Below are 24,934 nucleotides of genomic sequence, written 5' to 3'. Positions count from 1 at the left end.
ATGCTGCCCACCGCCCTGGGCTGGGGCGTCGCGGGCTCCTCGGCGCTGCTCGATCTACCGGCGCCGCCTGGCTCCGGCAACCTGGGCAAAAGTTTCCTGATCGAGAACTTGCTGCGGGCGGCCCCGCCGAGCCCCGCCCGGCCCCTCCCCGGCCCGCTCACGCTGTGCCCGGCGGCGGAACCAGCCAGCCCCGCGGGGGGGCCCGGCCCGGCCCGATGGGCTTGTCCCCGGCTTCACCCCTCCGCCGCGGCCAGCAGCGGGCTGCCAGCGCGGGCTCCGGACAGAGCCACCGGCATCTTCCCTCCTGCAGCCACAGGTGAGCGCGCTCCCCTCACCCCGCAGCAGCGCCCCGCCCGGGGTACACCGGCCCCCGACAGCGCCGGCAAAACTTCCCCTTGGGAGCTCGCTGGGCAGCGGGCGGAGTCATTCATCAATTAGAGACACCCTAGACTCCAGCCCGGTCCAGAGGCTGAGAGCCTGGCTCTGCCGCAGCCTATGGGGCTGGGATGTCCCCGAGGGTATTTCGCAAGTTCATCCCCCCCCCCCCTGCACAGAATAAGCTTTGGTTTAATGTTTTTAAATTGCTCAGTTCAAGCCCCCGACCCTTGTGCCCAGCTGTGTAATTGCCCACCTCTTGTCTTCCATTTAGCTGCTAATGTTGATGGCTGGTGATTTACTTGTGTGGCAAACACCTTGATAGAAGCGTTTGCGGAGTATGGTTGGCCAATTCCAAAGTACTGGTAAATAAAGTTATACAATTCAAAGAAGTGCAACTGCATTTTAAAAAGCATTTTTTTTGCATCAGTTGGAAAATCAATACTCAATTGCAGTAAATTCCCCCCCCCCATTGTTCCCTTAGAAATATCTAAATAAATAGTATTCCTTATGCAGAGTCCTATTGACTGAGTAAAAGTAATTGTAGTTTCTGCCCTCAAATTACTATCTATATGGATTATAGAGAGGGGGTGATAGATATTCATGTTTATAAAAATTATGCTCCCCCCAAAAAAACTATTGTCTTAGAACCAGAGTGGCTATATCAGTGAGGTTATTTTAAATATTTTTTTCTTCTATTAATATTTTTAGTGTTTTCAAACACCTCTGGGGAAATCAGGATTGATGCTATGAAAATTGAGAACTATTCATTGAGCTGCTTCTGCTCCCACTGAAATCTCAATGGCAGTTTGGATATTGATTTCATTGCAGCACTGTCTACCAGGATGGATTAAAAACAGAGCCTTGTGTCCGAAGTAAAAGGTTAAATCTGCTGTTATATGATATAATATACAATTATAAAGGGGTTTAAATCTTCTTAAGGAAAATTTCCCCCTGTGCAAGACCAAAGTGTTCTTTAAATCAGTTCTGAATGGCAGGGTTATGAAAGAAAGTCTGTTGTGGTCTTTCTCTTTGTTCAAGAGGGTAGTATAGAATGACCAGTAAACATTAATCTGTCATATTTGACCCATTTCCTCATATAACAGCTGATTAAAACTAGGTTACTGTCCTGCATGCCTGTGGATTAATAACCACAGCAAAATGTTTAACAATTTAAATCTTTATAATGAGGACTTTAAATCTTCCTTAGTCCTTGATCTTTCAGTGCTGCTAAATGATTGCAATCTGAAATGATATCAGAGGGTTAACCATGAACAAACACAGATGATAGACCTGAAATCCTTCTGAGTTTAGGAAACACAAGAAAGATCAGATTCTTAGGTACAACAAAGGGTGCAAGATTGGGCCTTTTGTAGCAAAAGGAAATTGAATTGAGACATAGCTACAATTTTCTTGAAGTTCTGACAAAACACTAGAGGCAAAATTCACCACAAAAACTTTATTAGAAGTTTGCAAAATATGTCTAATACTATAATCACTTCTACGTTAAAATAAAAGCCACTGCTCTCAGTATCTCTATAGTCTAATAAAGATTTGTCACTTAAACTGGTAATGCTACTTGGCAGTAATCTGAACTGTGCAAAGTTTTGCTGTACTATTTGGCGATCATAGTTTTTTATTTATTATGGCTAGGTTTAACTGCACTGCAAGTTTGAACCATATAAAACTTTTCCAGACAAATTATGCTTCTTTAGTGTGTTACTTTACATGTGCATTTTGTTGTTAGAAATTAAAAAAAATATAGGTTTGAGGAATATATACCTTGTCCAGTTATGGAAGGAATGTTCAAAGCTGGTTTAGAAATTAATTCATTAAAACTGGATAATGAATTAAATGTATATCTATTAATTAAAATTCCCACTAGAACATACCTACTTGTTCTAGACCAATATAATATTTTCAGAGTCTTGGAGTATATTTAAATGAAAAGAAAAAAATATGTATTTAAAATCAAAGTAAACAAACCAATATTACTTGGAGTACAACCTTAAACTACTACTGCAAAAGGTGTGTATTAAAACCAAAAATGAAAACATGGTATATTCTTTCAAAATGCTCTGGAATATTTTTTATTTTATTTTAAATGAAATCCTGCAAGTAGCTCCTACTTGTAGTTCCATTGACTTCAATGAGTCTACTCCAAGAAATTAGCAGGACTGGGCCAGGTAGGTGCATGTTTAAATTTTCAAATAATCAAAAAAATTTGAAACTATTTTAACTTACTTTTCCCTCTTACTTCATACTAACTCAGTTAAAAGCAGTTAAGGAAATGAGAAAGGATGCACATTTCACCTGATTTTGAGTAAATGTTGTTTATATTAAAAAAGGAAATGAATTCCCAGAGAATTCCCCAAAGATCATCTCATCACTATTTCTAGTTGTTAGAAACTAGGTGGAAGTTACTGAGTGCCCAATCTTGCAAATAGTTGCATGATTAGTTCTTACTCTTGCTAGCAGGCCATGGGGACATGAGTTCTGGATACTCAGATGAGTAAAGAGTTGCAGGGTGAGACTCTTCAAGTGGCAATGGACCTGATCTGAGTTTCTCTTGAGCTCAAAGTTTCCATTGACTTCAGTAGGAACCTTGGGTTGAAGGATCTGTCCCTTATTACTTGAAACAAGGAATGCTGGGTCCAATCCTTCCTTATTTACTCAGGCAAAATTCTCAGTAAAGTTTTTAAAAAGCCGTAAACATTATATGGACAGTTTCTGATCTCAGTTACATCGGTGTAAATGCAGAAGCTGTTGCCTTGTAGGAGGTGCCCTGAACTTTAATAATTGCAAATTAGTTCAGAAACTGGCCTTTACTACTGGATTCTACAGCCTATATTCAGGTAAGGAGTCATTTCTCATTAGATTAATCCCAATGGAACTAGTCACTTGATTATGGGCTATATTTGTGAGTAAAGGTGCCAGGATCAGGCCCTTATGTTATTTTTCTTGTTGATGCAACCGTTAGAAGGACAAGAGTTTTGTCAGAGTAAGGATGGTAGGAGCAAAATAAAGGTGTTTTAACTAGAAGATTTATACTATATACTATACTTACTGACTGATTCTTATGTGGTATCTAGGGATACTTACTTTTTTCCATTTAAAAAGCTATACGCTTGGGTAATGTCACAATGTTTATTATAAGATTTTTCTTCACGTAGTAAATGTGCATGGAAGCGTTCCTATATATCCCAGTAGGATAATTCTCAGAGGTCAAAATTTTCAAAATGACCACTGATTTTATGTTTTTGGATATGCAATGCGAGGTCACTTAAAAGGGCCTGATTTTCAGAAAGTGCTGGGCATTCACCCTCTGAAAATCAGACCCCTTTAAGTTGTCTCAAGTTCAGCACTCAAAACCAGTATTGATGAAAATCTTGGTCCAAGTCTTAACTAAAATGAATGATCATGACAAAGCGAATTGAGCTCTTATGGCTTTATGTATACTTTGAGCTAGTTACTGTAGCAGAATTTCTTAGCATTCAGTTATATTTAAAAGGAAAAAAGTATACTTTTCAATGAAGGGGAACTGAAATGTATCATAAATATTGTATTCATCCTGTATTGCTTATGTGTCCAAAACTTCCAGTGAGGTTAATGGGAGTATTAGGAGAGCAAGGAATGCACAATCAGTCTGGAAACTGAAAATCTGAATAAACCGAACCTTTGCTACAGTTCTGAAAATAACAAGTATCCACAACTTCTATAAAAAAATTAACAAATGGGCTTGATTTATAAAATCTTTTAACACCGTGTAAGAACCCAAATCCTGGTTTCTGTTTGAACCTTAAAACTCCCATCAATGCCTTCAAGGGATGCAGGATGACACCCTTTATCTGTGACATCTGACCATGGCAACATCTGATTGCATTAGAGCTCGGCCATTGACTGCCTCAGCCATTGTGACTCTCCATCAGCAGTGCTTTATCGTGTGCCTTTTCATTCCTGTTGGGAATTACAAAGGGTCTACATTTATAGTTCCATATTTTTAGCCCCATGTGTACTTTAATAATAGTGCCAAAATGTCCCCAGTGAAAAGCTGGATGACGAACAGTCATCCACAAAACATCACGCTATGAGATATGTCACACAGTGAGCAGTGTTCAAAGAGACATCCCTTTGCTGGCTATGAGGCCATTGAAGGGGTTAAAATGAATGCTTGCCTTCGCTGTATTGTACAACTGAGTTATGGAATTTTAAGCTTATTTTAAATTATTTTGGTTTTTAATGATTACTACCATGTGCAAATAGTATACTATATAAAAGTTAAACCATAAAGGCAAACACAATGGGATCCTCAACTTGTGTAAACTGGTTGTAGCTCTATTGAGTTCAATGGAGTTATGTCAATTTACACCAGCTGAGGATCTCTTGCACCACAACTAGTAAAGAAAAATATTTTAACTGTTGACTCTGACTGCTTAAACACCTATGGCCATTAATTCTGGAATGACAGGCCTAATTAGTCTTTGGAACTCATAACCACAGGATATAGTTGTGACCTTGTACTTAGTAGGATTTTAAAAAGGATTAGACATTTATATTAATAGCAAGAGTATCTCGAGTTATCACAGTAAATATTAAAATAATAAAGAGGAGTTTTTGAGGCATATAAGCCTTCATTTTTCAGGGCATAAGCCAGCCATTAACTACTGGGAGTTATGAGGGAAGGTTCCCTGGAGGTAGGTTATCCCATGACCACCTACTGCTGGGTTTCTTACATCTTACTCTGAAACATCAGAGGATAGAATTTGTCCTACTCTGTATACTATGGGCTTGATCCTGATGCTCCACTGCTTTGTGTAGTCATTTACACCTGTATAAAATGCTGCCCTTCTGATCCGGTTAAAATTGACATCCACTTTGCACTCACAAGTCTAAATGACTGCACAAAGTGCAAGGCAGTGAAGAATCATGCCACCTCTTTAAAACACTGAATTACTGCAGTGCATGCTAATCTAACCATTACAAATTACAGCTGTTGTAGAATCCGGTGGCATGCTTATTAGGCAGTGTTTTACCCAGTGGAGCACTTTATAGCTATGCACTATCCGTTACTATGGGGGTGAAAATTTAAGATCCTGGTTCTTCTGACCAGTCCTGCTTTAAATGGGAGGGGGCTGGTAAGAGAAGGTGTTCCTTGGCTCTGGAATCTGCTTCTGCCTCTAGTCCACCAGAGCCTGCGTGTGGTTCCCTGTAGAACTGCAACACTCATTTGTTTTCCCAAACATTTTTTGGAGTGAAAGAGTCACTTTAGGGGCTGATGGGATATAGTTTGTTTTGGGGCTGGGAAGGCTTTTAGGAGGTCTGTTTGGCAGGTTTTCTTACGGCCTAATTTCCAGAAGGGCCAAGTGACCACAGCTCATATTGATTTCAGTGAACGTTGCAGTTGCTCGACAGTTGTGAAAATCAGTCACTAGAAAGCTGTGTACTTCTCAAGTAATCTACACAGTGCAGAATGACAGCAAATCCATTGGAGACAATGAATTTTCACTAGGGTAAATGTAACCAAAATCAGGCCCTGTGCTTTTACATTCTGTAATGTGCCTAGAGTAATGATAAGCACATCTGATATATATTGCACGGAAATAAATAAATAAAATACAACAGCAGGCATGCTTGCATTACAAACTTTGCTGGGATACTGAACACATTGGATTTTTGCCTACAGTAAAATATGCACATGTATATACACAGAACGTATATAAGTATATAATAAATCGGACACATACTAACACAAATCTAGCTAAAGTACTTACAGGATTCTATTACCATAGTATCTGAGTACCTCACAGTCTTTAATGCAGTTATCTTCAGAACCTCTTATAAGATAGGGAAGTGCCAGCACCATTGTTTCACAGATGGAGAACTGAGGCACAAAGTGACTTGCTCAAGGTCATATAGGAAGCTTGTGGCAAATTCACATTTCACTCCTTCTAGAATCTAGCAATTGGTAAATATGTTTTACTGAAATTAAATGATTTTTCAGCTCATATCCCTTTTTATGATTTACACTAATAAAAGCATTATTAATTATTTCTTCCAAACTGGCTGACAATCAGAATGTGTCCTCAAGTGACATGTAACTCTGTAGCTTTCATTGAAATTAAAAGAAGAAAAGAATCAAGTGCTTTTAACTATTAGAACTCTCTAGATTCTCACTAGGTAATGTAGACTCCCTGTTATAAGAATTAGGGACTCTCACATCTCACCATGATTCTTTCTGGACATGCAAAGGATTCTGTGGTGACTAGGTACATGTAAAATTAATTTTCACATTATTCAGGACCTCTTCTTGCTCCCGTTGCAGTCTGTGGGCCAGTTCCTAAAGGCAGGTCTTTAGGTACCCAGCATAATGCAGTAGAGTGGGTGCAAAGGTGGCTTTACGCTAGGTTTGCTTTCCCCCTATGCTGAGGCTAGCCTAATGATGCTGTTTAGTTACAGCCCCCAGGGCCCATTGCAGCAGAGATCATCAGAGCATAGGGATAGTCTGGTCATGCCCCTTTCCCCCTAGCCATGCCTTCTGCCTTGCAGTCTGAGGAAAGGATTGGCATTGGACCTGGTCCTGCTTAAAGGTTTAAGCACTGCTGGAGAAGCACAAAGCAGCATTAGCAGGGCCAAGGATCTGGGTCTGTAGGAGAAAAAACAGGTTCTTAGGGGGGAAATGATGGAGTTAGTCATTTCACTAAATTTAGTGAAATCAGTTACTGTAACATGGATTTTATATTGCACAACGAGATGCTTCTGAAACAGGAACCTCAGGGCATATGCTTATGTTTGTTAAGAAATAGAAGAATGAAAAGGGATAAAGATTAATCTGATCATGTAAGTTGCTTAAATTCCTGACTGCAAAATTATGGCTATTTCATGCCATGATTTTTGTGTGTGAACAACTCCCATTGATTTCAGTGGGGGTTCTGTGCATGTACTGCTTGCCGAATGAGGCCCTCAGGAAATTTTCCTTGGAGAACTCAGCTCTGCAAGCTAACATTTGCTTTAACTGTTCTGAGTGACACTTATGTGGCTAATAACCCTTGACAGCCTTAAGGATGAAAACATATTCCAATATATTAGACACTAGGAGGCTTTTTAAACATCAGACACTTACTTCTTGGGGTAGGAGAGTGGGTTTTAAATAGGAAAGGGCCTGATCCTGCAGTCCTTACTCCCACAATTCTCCCGTCAACAGGATGCCTATTTCTGTATATTACCGAATTATGCTTGTCTATCTAGGTTGTTATACAACATTTACAGTGTTGCCAGATCTCACCATTTTATCATGAATCTTGTGATATTTGGTGTCTTTCCTAAAGCCCCAATTCCTGAAGTCATGAGATTATGATGAGAATCTCAGTTTTCATTTTAACATGTGTAAATACTAGCCCTTGTGGTTGCAGCGAAAAGCTTGCAAACACGAACCTTAAAGGCTTAAAACAAGGCAAATAAAAAGAATCCAATATTTTATTATTTTTAAAATCTCATGATTTTTAAGCCTAATTGGCAAATACTGATCCAAACTAAGAGTCCTGTGGCACCTTATAGACTAACAAATGTATTGGAGCATGAGCTTTCGTGAGTGAATACCCACTTCGTCGGATGCTGATGAAGTGGGTATTCGCCCACAAAAGCTCATGCTCCAATATGTCTGTTAGTCTATAAGGTGCCACAGGACTCTTTGCTGCTTTTACTTTCAGTTGTAGCCCAAGGCAGGATTTTAAATCAGGTCTGCAGCAGCAAAAGGCAAGTTCTCTAGTCAATTGTACCACATAACCCCAATTTCACTGGGGTTCAGGGAATTCTTTTTAAACAAAGACGTTTTATGAAGAATACAAGGAAAATCTGTCAGTCCATTTATGGCTGAATTCTGTTGTTTTTCCTCTTACGGTGTCCTTAGTAGTTACAAAGAGAAGGATATTCTTTTGCTGTTGTACATGGGTGCCTGTGTGTGTGTGAGTGAGAGAGAGAGTGGGTGGGGAGTGGGCAGGAGGAACAGTCCCACTGAGAACTCTAGTGTCACAATAAGACAATAGATAAGCAGCAGGGAGCCCTGGCACAGCCGTATATAGGTAGCATGTGGGTGAAAAACAAGGGCAGGATGGGCCTGGTGGCAAAGCCAATGGATCCACCATTATGTAGATCCCCCAGTCTTCTGTTTAGGCTGTGTAAAAGGAATTGCCAACATTGCATTTCAAAAATAAGGGACTGTTTTCTTAGTACCGCCACCCCACCCCTCCTCCTGATATTATTTATTTAATTTAATTTAATTAATGTATTTTTTATTTGATTATTTATTAAGTAGTACTCCTCTACATTCACCAAGGATATTTCTTGGTGCTTTTTGCAGCACTGTGCAACTCCTGATCTTGTTATACAAAGATTAAAGAAAAAAAAAGGGATGTCCATTGTAATAAGGGACTGTTGGCAATCCTAATTTCAGCCAATAGATAGAAATAGCTTCCACAGAGCATTGTCACAGCTGTTTTGTGGCTTGAGCTGGAGGTTTCCTGTTCCTTCAGACATCTGCCCACACTCTAGCACAGCTACTCTAACGGACGTGATTGGTCTCTCGTGCGCTAAAAGTGGTAGCTTCATGAGTATCAGCAGACAGTGCTGAGACTGTTTGCCTAAACCATGCCACAAAATCAATGAGTCTATATGTTCTACTATTGTTTTGCAGTCTACATGTGGTGTTAAAATTTGCAGAGTGCCTAATATTGTCACAGAAGTGGTTCTAGTTCCCATATGTGAAATCCATGCCAGCTATGCCATTGACCAAAGCCTGCCACATGGCATGCTTCCAGTGCACCCTTCTTGCTATGTAGATTGTCCCCAAGATAAAGGATACATAGAGAAATGTGCAAAAATGTGCATAGGCTCCTAAGATGATAAGGAGCTTACAAAAATGAAAGAGCCTCAGATGTTGTCACCTAACCTTAGGTGTGTCTTTAACATCTGCCTGATTTTTGTGGCTGCAAGGGAGAGATCATTTTGCTACTTGCATATTTCAACCCCTTTTGGGTGACGTTTTTTTTTTTTTTTTTTTTTTTTACAGTGTCTGGGTAATTTTTGAAAGCCCTACTGAAAACTAACAACATAAAAATGAAAACACAATTATTTCCATTAACTTTCTATGCAGGATTTTAAAATACTTTTTTGGGTGTTTTTTTTTTTTAAAAAAGAACCGCAAAATACTTTTGAGGAATATTTGCTCACATTTTTAAATAGATCTATTTCTGCCACACATGCACTGCTTTTATGTTTGCTGTCTGAACATCAAGTTTTATTGACATGAATGTTCATGGAAAGAAAGGCATGTGTGAACATTCACAGAAACCCAAATTTAAATTTGCAACAGTAAATGCATCAGAAGAGCTTTACTCCTGGGGGAATTCTGCACCACTGCCCAGTGCAGAATTTTGCAGAAAATAATGTGTGCTCAGAATTTCCTTTTCCCCACAGAAATGGGATGCCACTAGAGGCCACTGGACCCAGTAGAGCCCAGCTCATACATAGAAGACACTGCTGGGAGGAGCGGGAGGAAGCTAGAGGGTTCCTGGCAGCTGCAGTTCCCCACACACCCTGAGGGAAGGAGACGGTGGCATGCAGGAAACGCCACACAAGCCTGGGACCCAGCATCAAGCTGTTTCTCCCTCTGGATCCCTGGGCTCTGAGGGGTAAAGGGGGGCTGGTGTCTGGGCAAGGGGGTGCCCCGTGGCTGGGCTCTGAAAGGGGTGCGGGTATCTGGACTAGGGAGGCCTTGCAGCTGGGCTTGGGGGGGTGGGGAGAGGGGGCAGAGAAACATGAGCTGGGTTGTCATAAGGGTTTCTTTAACTTTCTACTCCTGGGAGAATTTTTATGTGTGTCTGTATTGTCACAGACATACTTGCTGACGGGTATTTTGAAATAAATTACTAAAATAATTGAAACTGGTGTGATTATGTAGTGTTGTTTTGACAAATAAAATTTGCAGAATTTTTCAGTATTTTAAAATATTATGCGCCAGTTTTTTTTTTTTTTTGGCACAGAATTTTTATATTTTTGGTGCAGAATTCCCCCAGGAGTAGAGCTTGCTCAATACACTAGCCAAGTGCATGTGCTTGTGACTCCCTCTGGTGGCAGATTTCAGCAACTCGGCAATCTGCTGCTGTCTCACGGACAGGAAGTTCACCTTTAGGTCAAGTGGTGAAAGCTTGTGCTTTTGGTGTTGAAAAAGTCTTGGGATTGATCCCCTCTGATGACCATGGTGTGTGCAGCTCTGGTCCCTTAGACTTGAACATTCATACAATCTGTGAACAGAAACAAGACCATGTGACTTATTTGGCCAATCACAACTAACCAATGCCCCTGGACTATCCACTATTGGATATTTGCAGAGAACTGTTCATGATTATTCTATAGAGTTAAATTTTGTTTATTGAAAATGTGTTTTAATTATTCTGAAGAATGAATAAATGTGAGGAAATCACATTTTTTTTATTATCTACTCCATGGGCAGAAAAAGAGGCTAAATTTGTCAGATGAATTATTTATTCAGGTCTAATATTTTGGAAAGGTATATTTTCAAATACGTTTATCTAGGTCTTTAATCATGCAGAAAGGAGAGCCTCAATGCTGCAGCTGAAAGAATTAGGACTCCACATAGGTGCAACACAGTGAATTGTAGAATTAGGACCTAGAATACTTCCTAACGTGTTTCAAAGTGCTAGAGTTTTAAAAAAATACCCCACCCTAGAAGCCCCTTGAAAACAAGTCACTTTAGAATTTCATAATGATTTAATCTAAACTCATTTCACATGAATTGTACTTAGGAACTTGACTACGGAAAGGACTGTGCTTTGGGACCTCTGTCTGCATTGTAGACATGAGTTTCTAGTGTGGCAGAATTTTCAGTTTTAGAACTATTTTGTATTCAGATTTGGAAAGCATTTTAGAATGTCAGTGTCTGAGATAATGTCTAAGTATTACCCTTTGCTGAATGCTAAGGTTCAGTTTACATGTACAAGTATACTACAGTATACTTAATTGCTTAGTATTTGTAAAATGCTTTGGGTTTATAAAGCTGAATATAAATAAGCATTATTAATTATATTTTGTATTCACCATCCTGTTACAGTATAACAAGAATCTATCATCGTTTCAAATACTAAATCCTGGGAGATTTAGGATCAGGTACTGTCACTTTAAAGAAAAAAGCGCATAAAATAATTTTTTAGCTCTTTCTTATGTAATCAGGACAGTGGAATTTATTCCTTATTCTGACTTTTGAGTTTCATGATCTGTGTGACAAAACCTGCAACCCTTACACCTGTGTATAGTGCTGCTTAGTCCTGCACATTGTCCCATTTAATTCGGTGGGAATGCTAGGGGGAGAGAGGAGTAGACACATGAGTAAGGATTTGCGGGATTGGCCCAAGGTTAATGTTTAATTCACAGATGGGTCTGTACATAAGCAGTTTTATGGCTACCATTTGCTTAATTCTGGCTATCAAAACCCCCCAGGTTTCCTAGCAACCAACCGGCATTGCAGCTGTTTTCGGCCTTATGTAAGGACTCAAAAATGTTTGGTTGAAATTGCTTGACCAACAAATAGATCGATTTACCATTTCGTATATGACAAGGAAATAAAATGTATGTAATATTTGTCCCATCCTTATATCCAATATCTGTTTTACGTGATAGCTACAGTTACAATCATGCTGCATAAAATTCAGGAATAAATTAACCTGACCAATATGTATTGCATCATTTTGCGCAGACAGTTTCCATTCTATTATGCTGTTTCACACATGGTACTTGAAAATTTTTTAATAAAATGAAATTAAAACTATTTACTATATCTGTCATACATAAAAATGTACTTGTTTAAATCAAGATAAACCATCCATGGGATTGTTTAGTCTGCAGAAGAGAAGAATGAGGGGGGGATTTGATAGCTGCTTTCAACTACCTGAAAGGGGGTTCCGAAGAGGATGGATCTAGACTGTTCTCAGTGGTACCAGATGACAGAACAAGGAGTAATGGTCTCCAGTTGCAGTGGGGGAGGTTTAGGTTGGATACTAGGAAAAACTTTTTCACTAGGAGGGTGGTGAAGCACTGGAAAGGGTTACCTAGGGAGGTGGTTGAATCTTCTTCCTTAGAGGTTTTTAAGGTCAGGCTTGACAAAGCCCTGGCTGGGATGATTTAGTTGGGGATTGGTCCTGTTTTGAGCAGGGGGTTGGACTAGATTACCTCCTGAGGTCCCTTCCAACCCTGATATTCTATGTTTTTATGGACCCACGGTCCCCCGGGGAGTGCTATACATCTACATAATGGACCTGAGCCTGAGCTGATGTAAATCTGTGTAGTTCCCACACATTGATTTCAATGGAACTACACTGATGTACACCTCCTGAAAATCTGACCCAGTGTCTCTAAGAATTTGCATGTAGATCTCTCATAGCTGAAAGATTTAAAGATGTTTAATGACCATTGGCTGTACATCTAAGGCAGTGTTTCTCAAACTGGGGTCGCTGCTTGTGTAGGGAAAGCCCCTGGCGGGCTGGGCTGGTTTGTTTACCTGCCCCGTCCGCAGGTCCGGCCACGGTTCGTTGCTCCAGGCCAATGGGAGCTGCTGGAAGTGGCGCGGGCCAAGGGACTTACTGGCCGCCACTTCCAGCAGCCCCCATTGGCCAGCAGCAGCAAACCGTGGCAAGTGGGAGCCGCGATCGGCCAGACCTGCGGACGGGGCAGGTAAACAAACCGGCCCAGTCCCTCCCCGCCAGGGTCTTTCCCTACACAAGCGGCGACCCCAGTTTGAGAAACATTGATCTAAGGAAACTCAGGACCATTGTTTATCCCACAAGGTCTGGAATAGATTAATCTAAAAAAACAGCCCAGAAGCCACCTGTTTGAGATCAGTGGAAGGATGTCATCTGCATCTTATTTCTGGGTGCATCATCACAAATACAACAGAGAGGCAGTTTTGCGGCCTGATCAGAAGACCACTGAAGTCAAAGGAAAGATTCCCACTGACTTTGTTGGACTTGAGAGCAGGCCTTTAGAGATCTTTTCTTTCTTTTTGCAGAATCCCAGTGGATTCAGGTGCTGTCTGCAGCTTTCATGCAACTGCATAGATTATTTCAGGTTTTATAAGGCAGGATTGTGTTTTAGTTTCTGATGCTGCTCTCATTGAAGTCAATGGGAATTTTAACATTTACTTCAATAGACATAAAAGGACATAGACATAAAAGGAGCAGGCCTTTTATGTTTACAAGTCATGTATAGAAGCATAAAGGTTTAGTGAATGGAGAGAACTCTATATGCAGGAGTATGCTACCCACCTCTCTGAAGTGATGGTATATTCAATTGTGATATATCCAGGTGATGGGAGTATAATATTGCAAGGGCATTCTGGGCACCATGTTCTCAAGAAGATATTACGAAATTAGAGGGAATTCAGAGATGAGCAACAAAAAAGATCGCGGGACAGGAGGGAATGATTTATAAAGATAAAAACCTTAAGTAGATATAGGGTGGCCTAGGGTGGGGAGGGCATGATAACAGCTCACAGATTAGATATTTGAATGATTTAAATACCAAGGAAGTGTGGTGCCTGGGGTATAGTGAGGACTAATAGGCTGTGATTCAGAAATAGATAATTTAGGCTGACTGACAGGGAATACTCTCTGACAGCAAGACCTATTTGGCTATAGAATAGTCTCCCAAAGAAAGCAGAGAAATCCCCTCACTTGGGACTGTGAAAACTACAGTGGACAAAACATTAGCAAATGTACTGGAAGGAATAGGCCTGCATTTTCAGGGAGATGGACAAGATGATCTAATAGGTCTTTTCCATCTCAGTCTTCTGTGATTCTGAAATTAGTGCCAAATCCTGCCCATCTTACTTGCCCCAGTAGTTCTATTGATGCCCGGTACTCTAAGGTCATTGTGATGCCAACGGGACTATTTGGATGAGTAAGGTGGGCAAGTTTTGACTTTATATTTTTGATGGCCTTTAAACTGCCTACCATAACTGTTTCTGATGGTAAAGAGTTCCATGTCTGATGATCCTGTCTGTTTGTAAATGCCTCCAAAGCACATACCGACAGTTTGGACAACCAGCTTGCAATCAGTTACGTTAGTGTATTTATTTATATTGCACTTGGAATTCCAAAGTGCTGATGAACAGTTGCAGCTACAAAATAATTAACATCCTTGCAGCTGTATAATCAAACGAGAAGAAATTTACAATAAGGGTTGTCATGTGTTAAGATAAATTTAACATAAAGGCCAAGATTTAAATAATGAGTTCTTAAAGTTAGGCTTCTAAGACCATATTTGATTACAATGGGAGGTGTGCAGCACATTTGAAAATCAAGCTACTTATGAAGGTGTCTGAATATGGAATCAAGAGCCTAATTTTGAGTGCTCCATTTTAAAAATCATGTCAAAATTTAAAAAAAAACCATATAAATGAGGCAGATTGATAGACAAATGCACTCATTTTGACCCATCTTTAGTTCTGATTATTGACTGCTTTTTACATTGCAGATCAAATTTTGAAAAAATATTATTTTTTCAATTACAGCATGTCTGCCTTCAACATGGAGGGGAAAAAAAGAGAAAACCACATTTTAATAGTTCATTGGTGCTGGCAAAAATATGAATGTAATCAAGAGTAAGCTTAGAAAAAAATTATCTTTATGGAAATATCCTATAGAATTTACTACAGAATGTGATCTTTTCTATTGTGTGTTTGTTTTTTTTTTGGCATTCTGTAGAAATTAACTCAGAATTCTGTAGGCTGGTTAAAAAACCCCTATAGAGATATCAAATTCTCTGAGCCCAGTTCCGCAGCTCTTACAAATAAATGGGACTATTTGTGTAGTGAGATACTATTTAACAGAAGAATGGCAGAATCAGGCCATGTCGTTTTAGAATAATTTCTATAGAACTTAGTTGATTTATCTCTATTATATTTTATAGGTATTTTCATAAAAACTTGTTTATTGATTTCCTTACTCCATGTGAGTAAAAGTAAAAAAAAACTGACCTGTAAATAAGATACTCATTGCCAGGCAGTGCCTGTCAGTTCTGTTTTTTTTTTTTTTTTAAAGGTATCCCTCCCCAGTATGTTTTACCTAGCAAGGTTGTATAAAATAACTTTTAGATGGATTTACAGTTAGTTATGAATTTTGGCCAATGTGTTCAGATATATTACTTAGGATGTATGGCTCTAAAACAAATAAATATTGAATCCTCAGAATTGCAGTCTTGCGATAAATGTACTGTGATGCTTCAGTATGTCATAATTGAAGCAATAAATGAGTTAAAACTAGCCTTGATTAAGTTACTTAAAGATTACTTGGCAGATTGTCCTTTGCTACAAAAAATCTCTGCTTAAGAAAAGGGAAGCAGGGTTTGTGAGGCAGGACTTCAAATGCTGACTTTTTGAAAATTGTTGTTGTGAATATCACTTAAGATTAATGGATAATCAATTAGATCTATGCTTTATTTGCAGTTCTTTCCAAACATTTTTTTCTCCGAGCCCCACCATTCTACTCAGCATGCTGCGGTGGGTCCTGTCAGCACCCTGTATCCCCCACTGCTTTTCCAAGTAAGTTTTTATGCTTCATCAGTAATGCTTGAGTTATTCTGTAAACCAAAGCAGCAGGATTTAATGTGTTCTGGAAAACTAATTGGTGATGCAATGGCAGCAGCTAATTCCTCAGTAAAATCACAGCAATCCTATTCAGAAGGTTTCCAAAGATTTATCAAACTTAAGTACACTGAGCAATTGTGAGAGATTTCTAATGGCATTGAGACATCCAGACAGCTAACTAAGGAACGCTCCTTGTTTTCAGTTTGCTAGAAAAGATCCTTTAAGAGTCAATAACTCTTTTTAAAATCTGTATCAATACGCATTTGCAAACAGGAAAAGAAAAGAATTGAAAGATCATAAAATGGACACTGCATATTAATGTCTGCTTGGCATAAATTATGATTCAGGAAACATTAAAAAATCCTCAAAACCCAACCATTCTGTTCATAGCAGACAAACACCTGTATTCATTTAATTTTTTTTTTTAGATTATAATGTTAAAACTGGAAGATGATTTTGTCCCAGTATTATACATTTGGGATGAAAGCTTTGTTTTATATTACCATTTAATCCAAGTCTAAATTTAACTTTGATTTTTGAGGTTTGTGCATCATATAAGATTCTTTATTAAAGAGTTTTGATGTTCATGACTAAGGAAGACAAGCAGAGGATACATTTTAGTTCCTCAAAATTGAGTAAAAAGCACAGAACTATGTGTCAGGCCAAATGGAAATTGCAATTTATGCATTCTGCAGCATATATTTTTATCACAGTTGAATTCAAACCCACTGCGGACTATGTGTATGTGTTTTTATAAATGTTTCCGAAGGGCAGTTGCTAAGTCGAATGATTCCTGACAAGTGAGGCAGCAAATGCTGGCAGTTTAATGAGCTGCAAGTTTCTGAGCACCTCTTTAGGGAGTTGACACTTTCCCACAGAGCGTTTTACATGGCCCTGGCTCCATCACAATGGTTGACAGCACCATGACCAATCACCACTTTCACTTTACTCATCCACACGCGACCTCACCACAATTTTTCACTGTGCAGATGAACTTTAGGAACCATTTCACATTGAAAAGGCCTGGGCAAGGGTCAGTTGCCCTTTTGTATGGTCATAAAGCAATGCTCTATGTGCCAGTCTTTTCTCCTGTCTCACATTCCAAGAGAATTTCTGGACAGCATTTAAAGCACTTGACTGAAAAATAAAGCAGTGAATGAAACTGACTTTTATAGACTCATTCTAGCTCATCTTCCCATATAACCCTGTCTACCTGAAAAGGGATTTAGTGGATGAGCTGCGTGTATACAGGGACTTGCTGAATACATAGGGCCCATTATCAACTGTGGGGATTGTTTATTAACCAGGACTGATACACTACTATTTTGGAAGTGACCTATTAATTGTCCATTTAACTAGAATGTATTGAATTCAAATGAAAAAATGGAAACCATGACTAAAGCTTTTACTCGCTCCTTCAAGGTGGTCTCTGCCATGACGGCAAATTAAGATTGTTCCACAGATTAAGAAGACATTTATCACCATATATTAGGATACTAAGAAAAGACTTTAAAAAACAAACAAACAAAAAACCCCATGCCAAACATTTGGTACCATATTAGCATTTATGTCAACACAGTATTAAACCTTTCAGTGTCTGTTCAGCAGGACAGACTGCAGACTTGCTTCGCTTAACTCATTTTGACATAACTGTTGTGCTGTGTGTGTAAGCTCATGCCTCCAAGTATCAGAAAAATAGACAATGTACACTCGGTGGATTTCACTTGTACGATTAGTGTATTCACTCCATCAATAAGATCATAGGTTGGCTTTTATGTGTACAGTTTTGGTGTATTTTATATTGTTTAATATAAAGCAGTTAAAACAAAATTCCTAGACCATCTTCTTATCTGAATGCTCACCTCCCCAAAAATGTTAGTTTTAAAATTTGACCAAGTGGCTGGCTCCACTTTTCACTAGTGCTTGTCTGTGGTTCTGCTCACTGTTAGTTTTTGTTTAGCTTGGCATTTATAGTACATCCATTACTGTGGTATACAAAGTCAGAGAGGTTTCTCCCCAAACTGGGTGGGTTCTTCCCTACTATATAATTCTAATATTGGTATTAAAACAGTCACCTACCTGCTTCCTGTGTATGGCAGGTAGGTGCATGAACTCACAGTGTTCTAGTGGCTGTTTCTTAGCTGAGTGACTGCCAGTCAATAATCAAGGAAAGAAAACTGTAAAGGAGTCACATAATCTGACACCCTGTCTTTGGCTGACAATTCCATTTTGGAGCTCAGCAAGGGAGGTGAGGTGAGGACCAGCCTTGTTGGCTAAGAAATTATTTTCTTTCTCCCCTGTGGCAATTGTGGGGCTGAGAGGAGATATCTCTTCCACCTGTTTCACTGGAGGCTGTACAGACTGGTCAGGAACTACCACCCCAGCTATTTTTTAAACTGCAGCCCAAACTTAACTCTTTCCCTCCTACTGCAGCCATGTATGAGGTGACTACAGCTTTAAGGCTGTATCTCCCCACTGCCTATGCTTACCTGTGGGGGACGGAGACTATCCTTGATCTGGAAGGTGTAATATATGGGAGGCAACGTGTGGATTTACATGAGGTTCTTGCCCCCAAGAAGCTCTCAGCAGCAGAATGGGGTTTTAGAGGGTTCTATGCACTGGGTTGAAATTTTCCATGAAAAGCTTGGCCTTCTTCAGAAGTCTCAAATATGGCTTTCTGGGGCTTGTGTGCCATAGTCAGCATATTTGAGTCTGAACAGAGTTCTATTGTGTTGCATTACATACATAAACATAACAAAAGTAACCAGTAAACTCTGATGTTTGTGTCTGAGTGGTTTGAAATATCAGTTTTAAAGTTGAAATGTGGCTGTACCAAGTTGTAACTTCATATATACTAACATTTAATTTTAAAACCACTCAGACACTCATCACAAAAAAATATCTAATAAACTGTGATATATACAATGGGGACATGTTAGGACTCTATTCAGACTAAAGTGTGCGTGTGTGTATCTATCTGCAAAAGCACGCACATAATCTGTGTATATATAATGTGTCAAAGTTAAAGATTAGTACACCCCCCAATTAGTGGTTAGTGAAAGCTGCAGCTGAATTTGACTAGCATTTCAATAGGGACGTGTTTTTTTGTGAAAAAAATTGTTGAAATTTTTTTCACTGAAATTTTTAAAAAAATTGTCAGAAGAAGGGATACATTTCCATGAATTGTTTCATCAAATAATTCAGTTTTTTGTTGGAAAATTTCAAAACTTGAAATTATTTTGATCATCTCTACATAGGATTTTTTTCACTGAATTCAAAGGGAGAATGATCAGGACACTGTACTAAGAAGGCAATCATTCTGAAGCTTCTGTGAGAGAGAAGGTTTGGATTGTACCGTTAGGGTCTAAAATGAATGTGATTTCAAAACAAAGCCACCTCTATGGCTGCTGGCCCACAGAAAGTCCACAGGTGTCTAAGGCTTTGTGGATGTGGAAATTGCTTCTTACTCAAAGAAAGCACTTTCCTGTAGGTAGTGATTATGGAGTATATTTGTTCTTGCCCAAAAGCCACTTATAATATTTTGGGTTCAGCACATATTTAGTGGGCCTCTGGTACCTCCCCCAAGCCCTGCTCTCTGGTATTTGGTGCTTTTGGAGGTGCACTGCCAGAGCACTCCAAGCCAGCAGCTGCTTTGTGGATTCCCGTGGAAAATGGATCCTTCTTTGGAAGTGGGGGAAAGGGCACATGAAAAAGTGATACAGGTCTAGGTTTTATCATCTTTCTGGGGCTGGTGGAGGGATGATGTGAATGCCCCTGCTCCATGAGTTGGATAAGCAGAAGGTCCCCTCAGAGCACAGATCAAAGGGGTGTGACTGGGCCCAGAATAAACTGCCATACTAGAGCTTGCTGAAAAGTGTTAAAGGATTAAAAATTAGACTGAATGGAATAAATTCAAGTACTCCAGAAAGCTTTTAATAAACAATCTGTGGTTTCCATCATAATCAAGATGTGAATGGCCAATTATTTTCTATGGAAAAGTCTACTACGAAAGCCTTGTCATTACATTGTATATATAGCATAGCTTACTTAGCCCCATCCTTAAACTATTCTTATCCCATTATGCATTTTATACTGGGGCAGAATGAGCACCCATGAAAAAAACTCTGCAGTTTGCTCACCCTGATCATATTGTATAAGTAAAAGTGTAGATGTTTCTCCCTGACCATATCTGGATTTCACACTAAAAAGAGCTCTATATTCAACCCCCTACATAGACTCATCTGGTTATGCTTTTTATCACTCCAAAGAGCAGAATCTTGGCCATCTATAACACATCTAGATCCCAGCATTACTGAAGTTGATCAGAGCTGTATCCAGTGTAGAATCTGACCCTTATTGAATATGACTGAATCATCGTGACACATTTGTAACGCCAACAACTCAAAAGTGAGACTCCAGTCTGATAGTGGTGTAAAGTATAATGCTTAATATTCCTCTGATAGTGTAACGCTATGTATAACATATATCTTCCATTTCCTCTAGGAGAGGAAAGTGTTCTGCCTCTGTTGACCCAGGACTCCAACTCCAAAGCCCGGAGAGGTATTTTAAGAAGAGCTGTCTTTTCTGAAGACCAGAGAAGAGCTTTGGAGAAGATGTTTCAGAAACAGAAGTATATCAGCAAAACAGACAGAAAGAAACTCGCTATTAACCTGGGTCTGAAAGAGTCACAGGTATGGAGGGATGGGGAGACATTGTACAGCACTTAGCACAATGGGGTCTCAGCCCATGACTTAGGGCTCCTAGGTGCTACTGTAAGACAAGTAATAAATAATAGTAATTCACAGCTTTCTGTCTTTGAAACAAAAATCTTCAAAATAGCTTTGCTGGAGAGGGATGGGGATATAAACAGCCCAGGACCAGTCCAATAGTCTTTACTTAGGCAAAAGTCTCAGTGAAGTCAATGGTAGTTTTACCTGAGTAAAGAATGAATAAAAGAGAGTCCCCATCCTGTAGTGATTTGCATTCAAAAGTTAATATCTCCATTTCCATACAAAGGTGGAGGAAAATCCCCTCTGAATACTAGCACCCTCTAATCCCATTGTCCTAACTGATGGCCGCTTTTGGCTCTGCATGCACAAAGCTCCAAAGGGATCTGGGAGCAGGGCACTGTCTTCTGCTCTGCTTCTAGGTGTCTGCACAGAAATCCAGGCTCAGAGCTGTTTTAGTTTTCTCTGTTTTTGCACCTGTTACTGAGCAGCCACCAGGGAACTATGCTAATGGCAATGCAACTGCTACTGGACTCATGCCATCTAGGGAGATGGGGCAATGGAGGCAGCAACCTTTCAGCTGATCCTGGATCCAGGCAGAGGGAGACCTATGGGGTTGAGAGAAGCATTAGAATGAAAATTCCATGAGGTGACCTTACTGGAGGTTCCCAGCTCTCCTATTTGGCCACCTTCCAGGGGTTTTTCCCATATGGGAGTATGATCTGTCCCAGAATAGAACTTCAGGATTTGGCCCAGTGTTTAATATCATTACAGTGTTACTTTTACCATATGCATATAGTAGGATGGTACCCAGAGGTGCCCGAGAGCTTTGGGACCCCAGTGCATTGGTCTCTGTGCTAAAGTGATAGTACCTGCCCTGGAGGGCTTGCAGGGCAAACAAAAGGTGGGGACAGGAATAGAACACACAAGAAAATAAGCTTGTGTGATTGGCACAGTTTCGTTAATTACATGGAGGTAATGGTCAGGGAGAGGGGAAGTGGCAGGAATGGGGGAGTGATTGAGATAAAGGGAATAGGAAGAACAGTCCTAACATATCACCTGCTTTGCCATAGTCAGCAAGGAGGGTTTTGAAGGCATCTTGGGAGAGATGAGTCTTAAGGATGAATTCAAAAGAGGCAGAGATAGTGGCTGTACACTTTTAGAATGAGCTTTTTCTATGCATAAGGGGCATAAGAGAAAGCCCGGAGGTGCTTGAGGGAGAAGATAACTGGTGGGATATAAAGGCTAGGAATGGTGGTGGAGCACTGTACATTACTGTAATTTTTAACTTGAACACTTCAGCCAGAAACAATAAAGAATGCACAGACTGAGACCCTTTCCAGTCTATTAGCTGAAGCAGAGTAGTAATCACTATTGGACAAACTGTTTCTTTTCATGCTGACAGTGTACAGTCACACTCTGCAATGAGCTTTCTAAAATTCTCACAGTGCATATTCACATACTGTACGTTGCAGGTATTTCCCTCCTACATTCTTTTGCCTTCTGGATATTCAGTTGAGCCCAGGGGAATAGGAAATGGACTGAGTGGGAGGTTACTACTAATACTAAAAGAAAAACAATTTAATAAAAACAATAGGGCATCATTCCTCTCTAGGTTTTTCCTATATAAAACACAGGAGAGACTGAGAATGTCAATTTGTAGTTTGACTGGCTGTACCCTTTGGGGGCGAGATTTGCCATCTAAGGACTGGGAAGAGGATTTTGTCCCAAAACCCACATGAGAGCCACATGGATCCTAGGAGATCCCTGGAGCCTGCAGTGCCACCACTCTGCCTTCTGGCCTGCAGCCCACTGTCAATAGCCACGTTGTTCCTGCAGCTGGGCCGTGCTCAGCTGCTCTTGTGGGTATAAGAGCCACAGCTCCTGTAGCTATGCTGTGGAAAGTTGTTGTCTCCTTGGCCACCACCTGCCCTCTTCCCAGTCTGCTGAGCCAAATCCTCACCTCATCTGTGCTGGTGAAAGCAGAGGGGCGTGTTTGGTCTGACTGTTGTTAATAATAATGGTTGAATCCTCAGCTGGTGTTAGTCAGCATAGCTTTGCTGATTTCACTGGAGCTATGTTGAACTTGACTTCAGTCAGGCCCAGAGAGGAGTGTGTAAAATTGAAGGGATTTCAAGAAAAAAGGGATTAAGGTAAAATTATTTTAAGGAAACAATAATAACCTCCAATTAACTTGGGAACAGGTGAAAATTTGGTTTCAGAACCGAAGGATGAAATGGCGAAACTCCAAAGAAAAAGAAGTGCTTTCAAACAGGTGCCTCCAAGAAGAGGGTCTTCAAGAGAACTACCTCTCAAGATCCACTCTGAATTTTACTTCCCCATGTCCTTCTATATGGGAAGTGTCTCAACAGCAGGCAAGTCCAAGATGGAGAGAGAATTCTGCAGAACCTTCAGACAGACTGAATAATAGAAATAGAGCGCAGCCACCTCAAGAAGCAGATTCATTTCAGGGGACATTGTATTTGTACCCTGAACAAGACACTGGAGACAAGGCAGTTACATTATCAGTATAAAGGAATGATGGCGTTCTGCAAATTGATCAAAGAACATAGACTTTAAATGGGTGGTTTTTTAAAACTAACAATGTTTGAATGTTGTAAAGCTAACTAGTTTATACCTCATCACTTACTAAAATCTAACACCATTAAAATGACAAACAATTAATGCTGCAAGAAATATTCTTTAATATTCAATCTTCTCTCATGTCTTTTCTGGTCTTATATTGAACTTATAAATGAATTAGGAAGGGATGGTAAGTAAAATGAAGCGAAGAGTTTGAAACTGACATTTTGCTTTGATTTACATACTGTGCTGTATATACGTATTCATTAAAACACACTGATACCATTCTTTTTCTCTCTTATTGTAGTCAGACTCATTAAGCTCTTTTTGGCCATAGGATAGAGAAAAACCCTTTCTCTAAAGCTCATAATTTTTTTTTTTAATTGCTTACAGCCTGTGACATTGACAATAGGTTTATACTGAAAACATCTAAGTATTTTTAGTGGTATTTCTCCATCTTTCCTCATTTATATCGGTATCCAGTTGTGTATACAGTACAGTGCAACAACTCAGATGAGTTATCCTAATGAAAGAATTGAATATTTAAAAAAAAAAATCTCCATGTTTACATCACTTTAATTTGGACACAAGCTAGGAAATGCCAGGAAATGCAATTTACTGAGTCAATTCTTTTTGCCTGGGGATGAAAAATACAATGTCCTTAGCTTTAGTAGCCTTTGTCAGATTGTCAGTAAAGTCTCTTGTATCGTGTTTCGCATTTAAAATTGGAGATAGCGCAAGGGAAAATTAGAACCTACATGGAATCAGCAGCAGTACTATAATTGTGCAAACTGCCACTCTTACTATATATAAAAAAATATTTGACAGCTAACATCCTGTACCAGACTTATTCTTGACTGTTCATTTAAGCTGGTTCCAGTGGGTATGCATCTGTTCCTAAATTCAGTACAGTATTTTATGTATATAACTAGCCTGAAATAGTAGTATTAAAATAGCGTTACTTGAAATGATTTGCTTGCTTCATCCACTCTAAGGGAATCACTCTATTGGATTTAAGAATCAATTATTGTTCAGTTGAGAAGCTTTTTAGCTCCAAAAAAGAGGAATGTGTTTTCTTATTGTATATTTTTGTGAATGTGTTTGTTGAGGGGACTGGTTAGAGATATTTTATGTCAGATGTAATAGCTGTTTGGAGAAATTTCGGACATAAAAGGGCAGAGCTGTTTGACTCCCTTCATAGATATATTTTTTTTTTTTTTAAGGCCAGCGGGGATCATTATGATCATATAGTCTGACCTCCTGCACAACGCACTATAGAATTTCACCTAGTAATTCCTGTATGGACACCTATAACTTGTGGTTGAACTAAAGCATGTATTTTTGACATTCAATCTTGATTTAAAGGTTTTCCCTAGGTGATCATTCATTACATCACAAATAATACAATATAATGCCTGCTAAACAATAAATATTTTCTACAATTTTAGATACATGTGTATATATAAGAAAACTTTAGATTGTATAAACAGACATTATATCATAATGCATATGCACAAAGAGGCAGAGTAAAAGTTATGTATTGATCTTTAACTTCTGCATTTCCTGACTTTTGAGTGCTTAACTGTGCAGTCTTAAT

The 24,934-nt window shown here is 39.5% G+C and overlaps 1 protein-coding gene across 1 annotated transcript; it reads left to right on the top strand.

The window, feature by feature from the left end:
* Positions 1-23,288, top strand: DBX2 (developing brain homeobox 2). The gene is made up of 4 exons (XM_024211874.2): positions 1-316; positions 15,887-15,982; positions 20,531-20,718; positions 22,959-23,288. The coding sequence occupies exons 1-4, from the start codon at positions 1-3 to the stop codon at positions 23,286-23,288; spliced, it is 930 nt and encodes a 309-aa protein (XP_024067642.2).
* Positions 23,289-24,934: the final 1,646 nt, after the last annotated feature.

This window comes from Terrapene carolina, unplaced genomic scaffold (assembly GCF_002925995.2).
Source record: "Terrapene carolina triunguis isolate 2854851 unplaced genomic scaffold, T_m_triunguis-2.0 Scaffold68, whole genome shotgun sequence".
NCBI lineage: Eukaryota > Metazoa > Chordata > Testudines > Emydidae > Terrapene > Terrapene triunguis.
The sequence above is the reverse complement of the archived record's forward strand: the minus strand, read 5'-3'. Positions and strand labels throughout refer to the sequence as shown.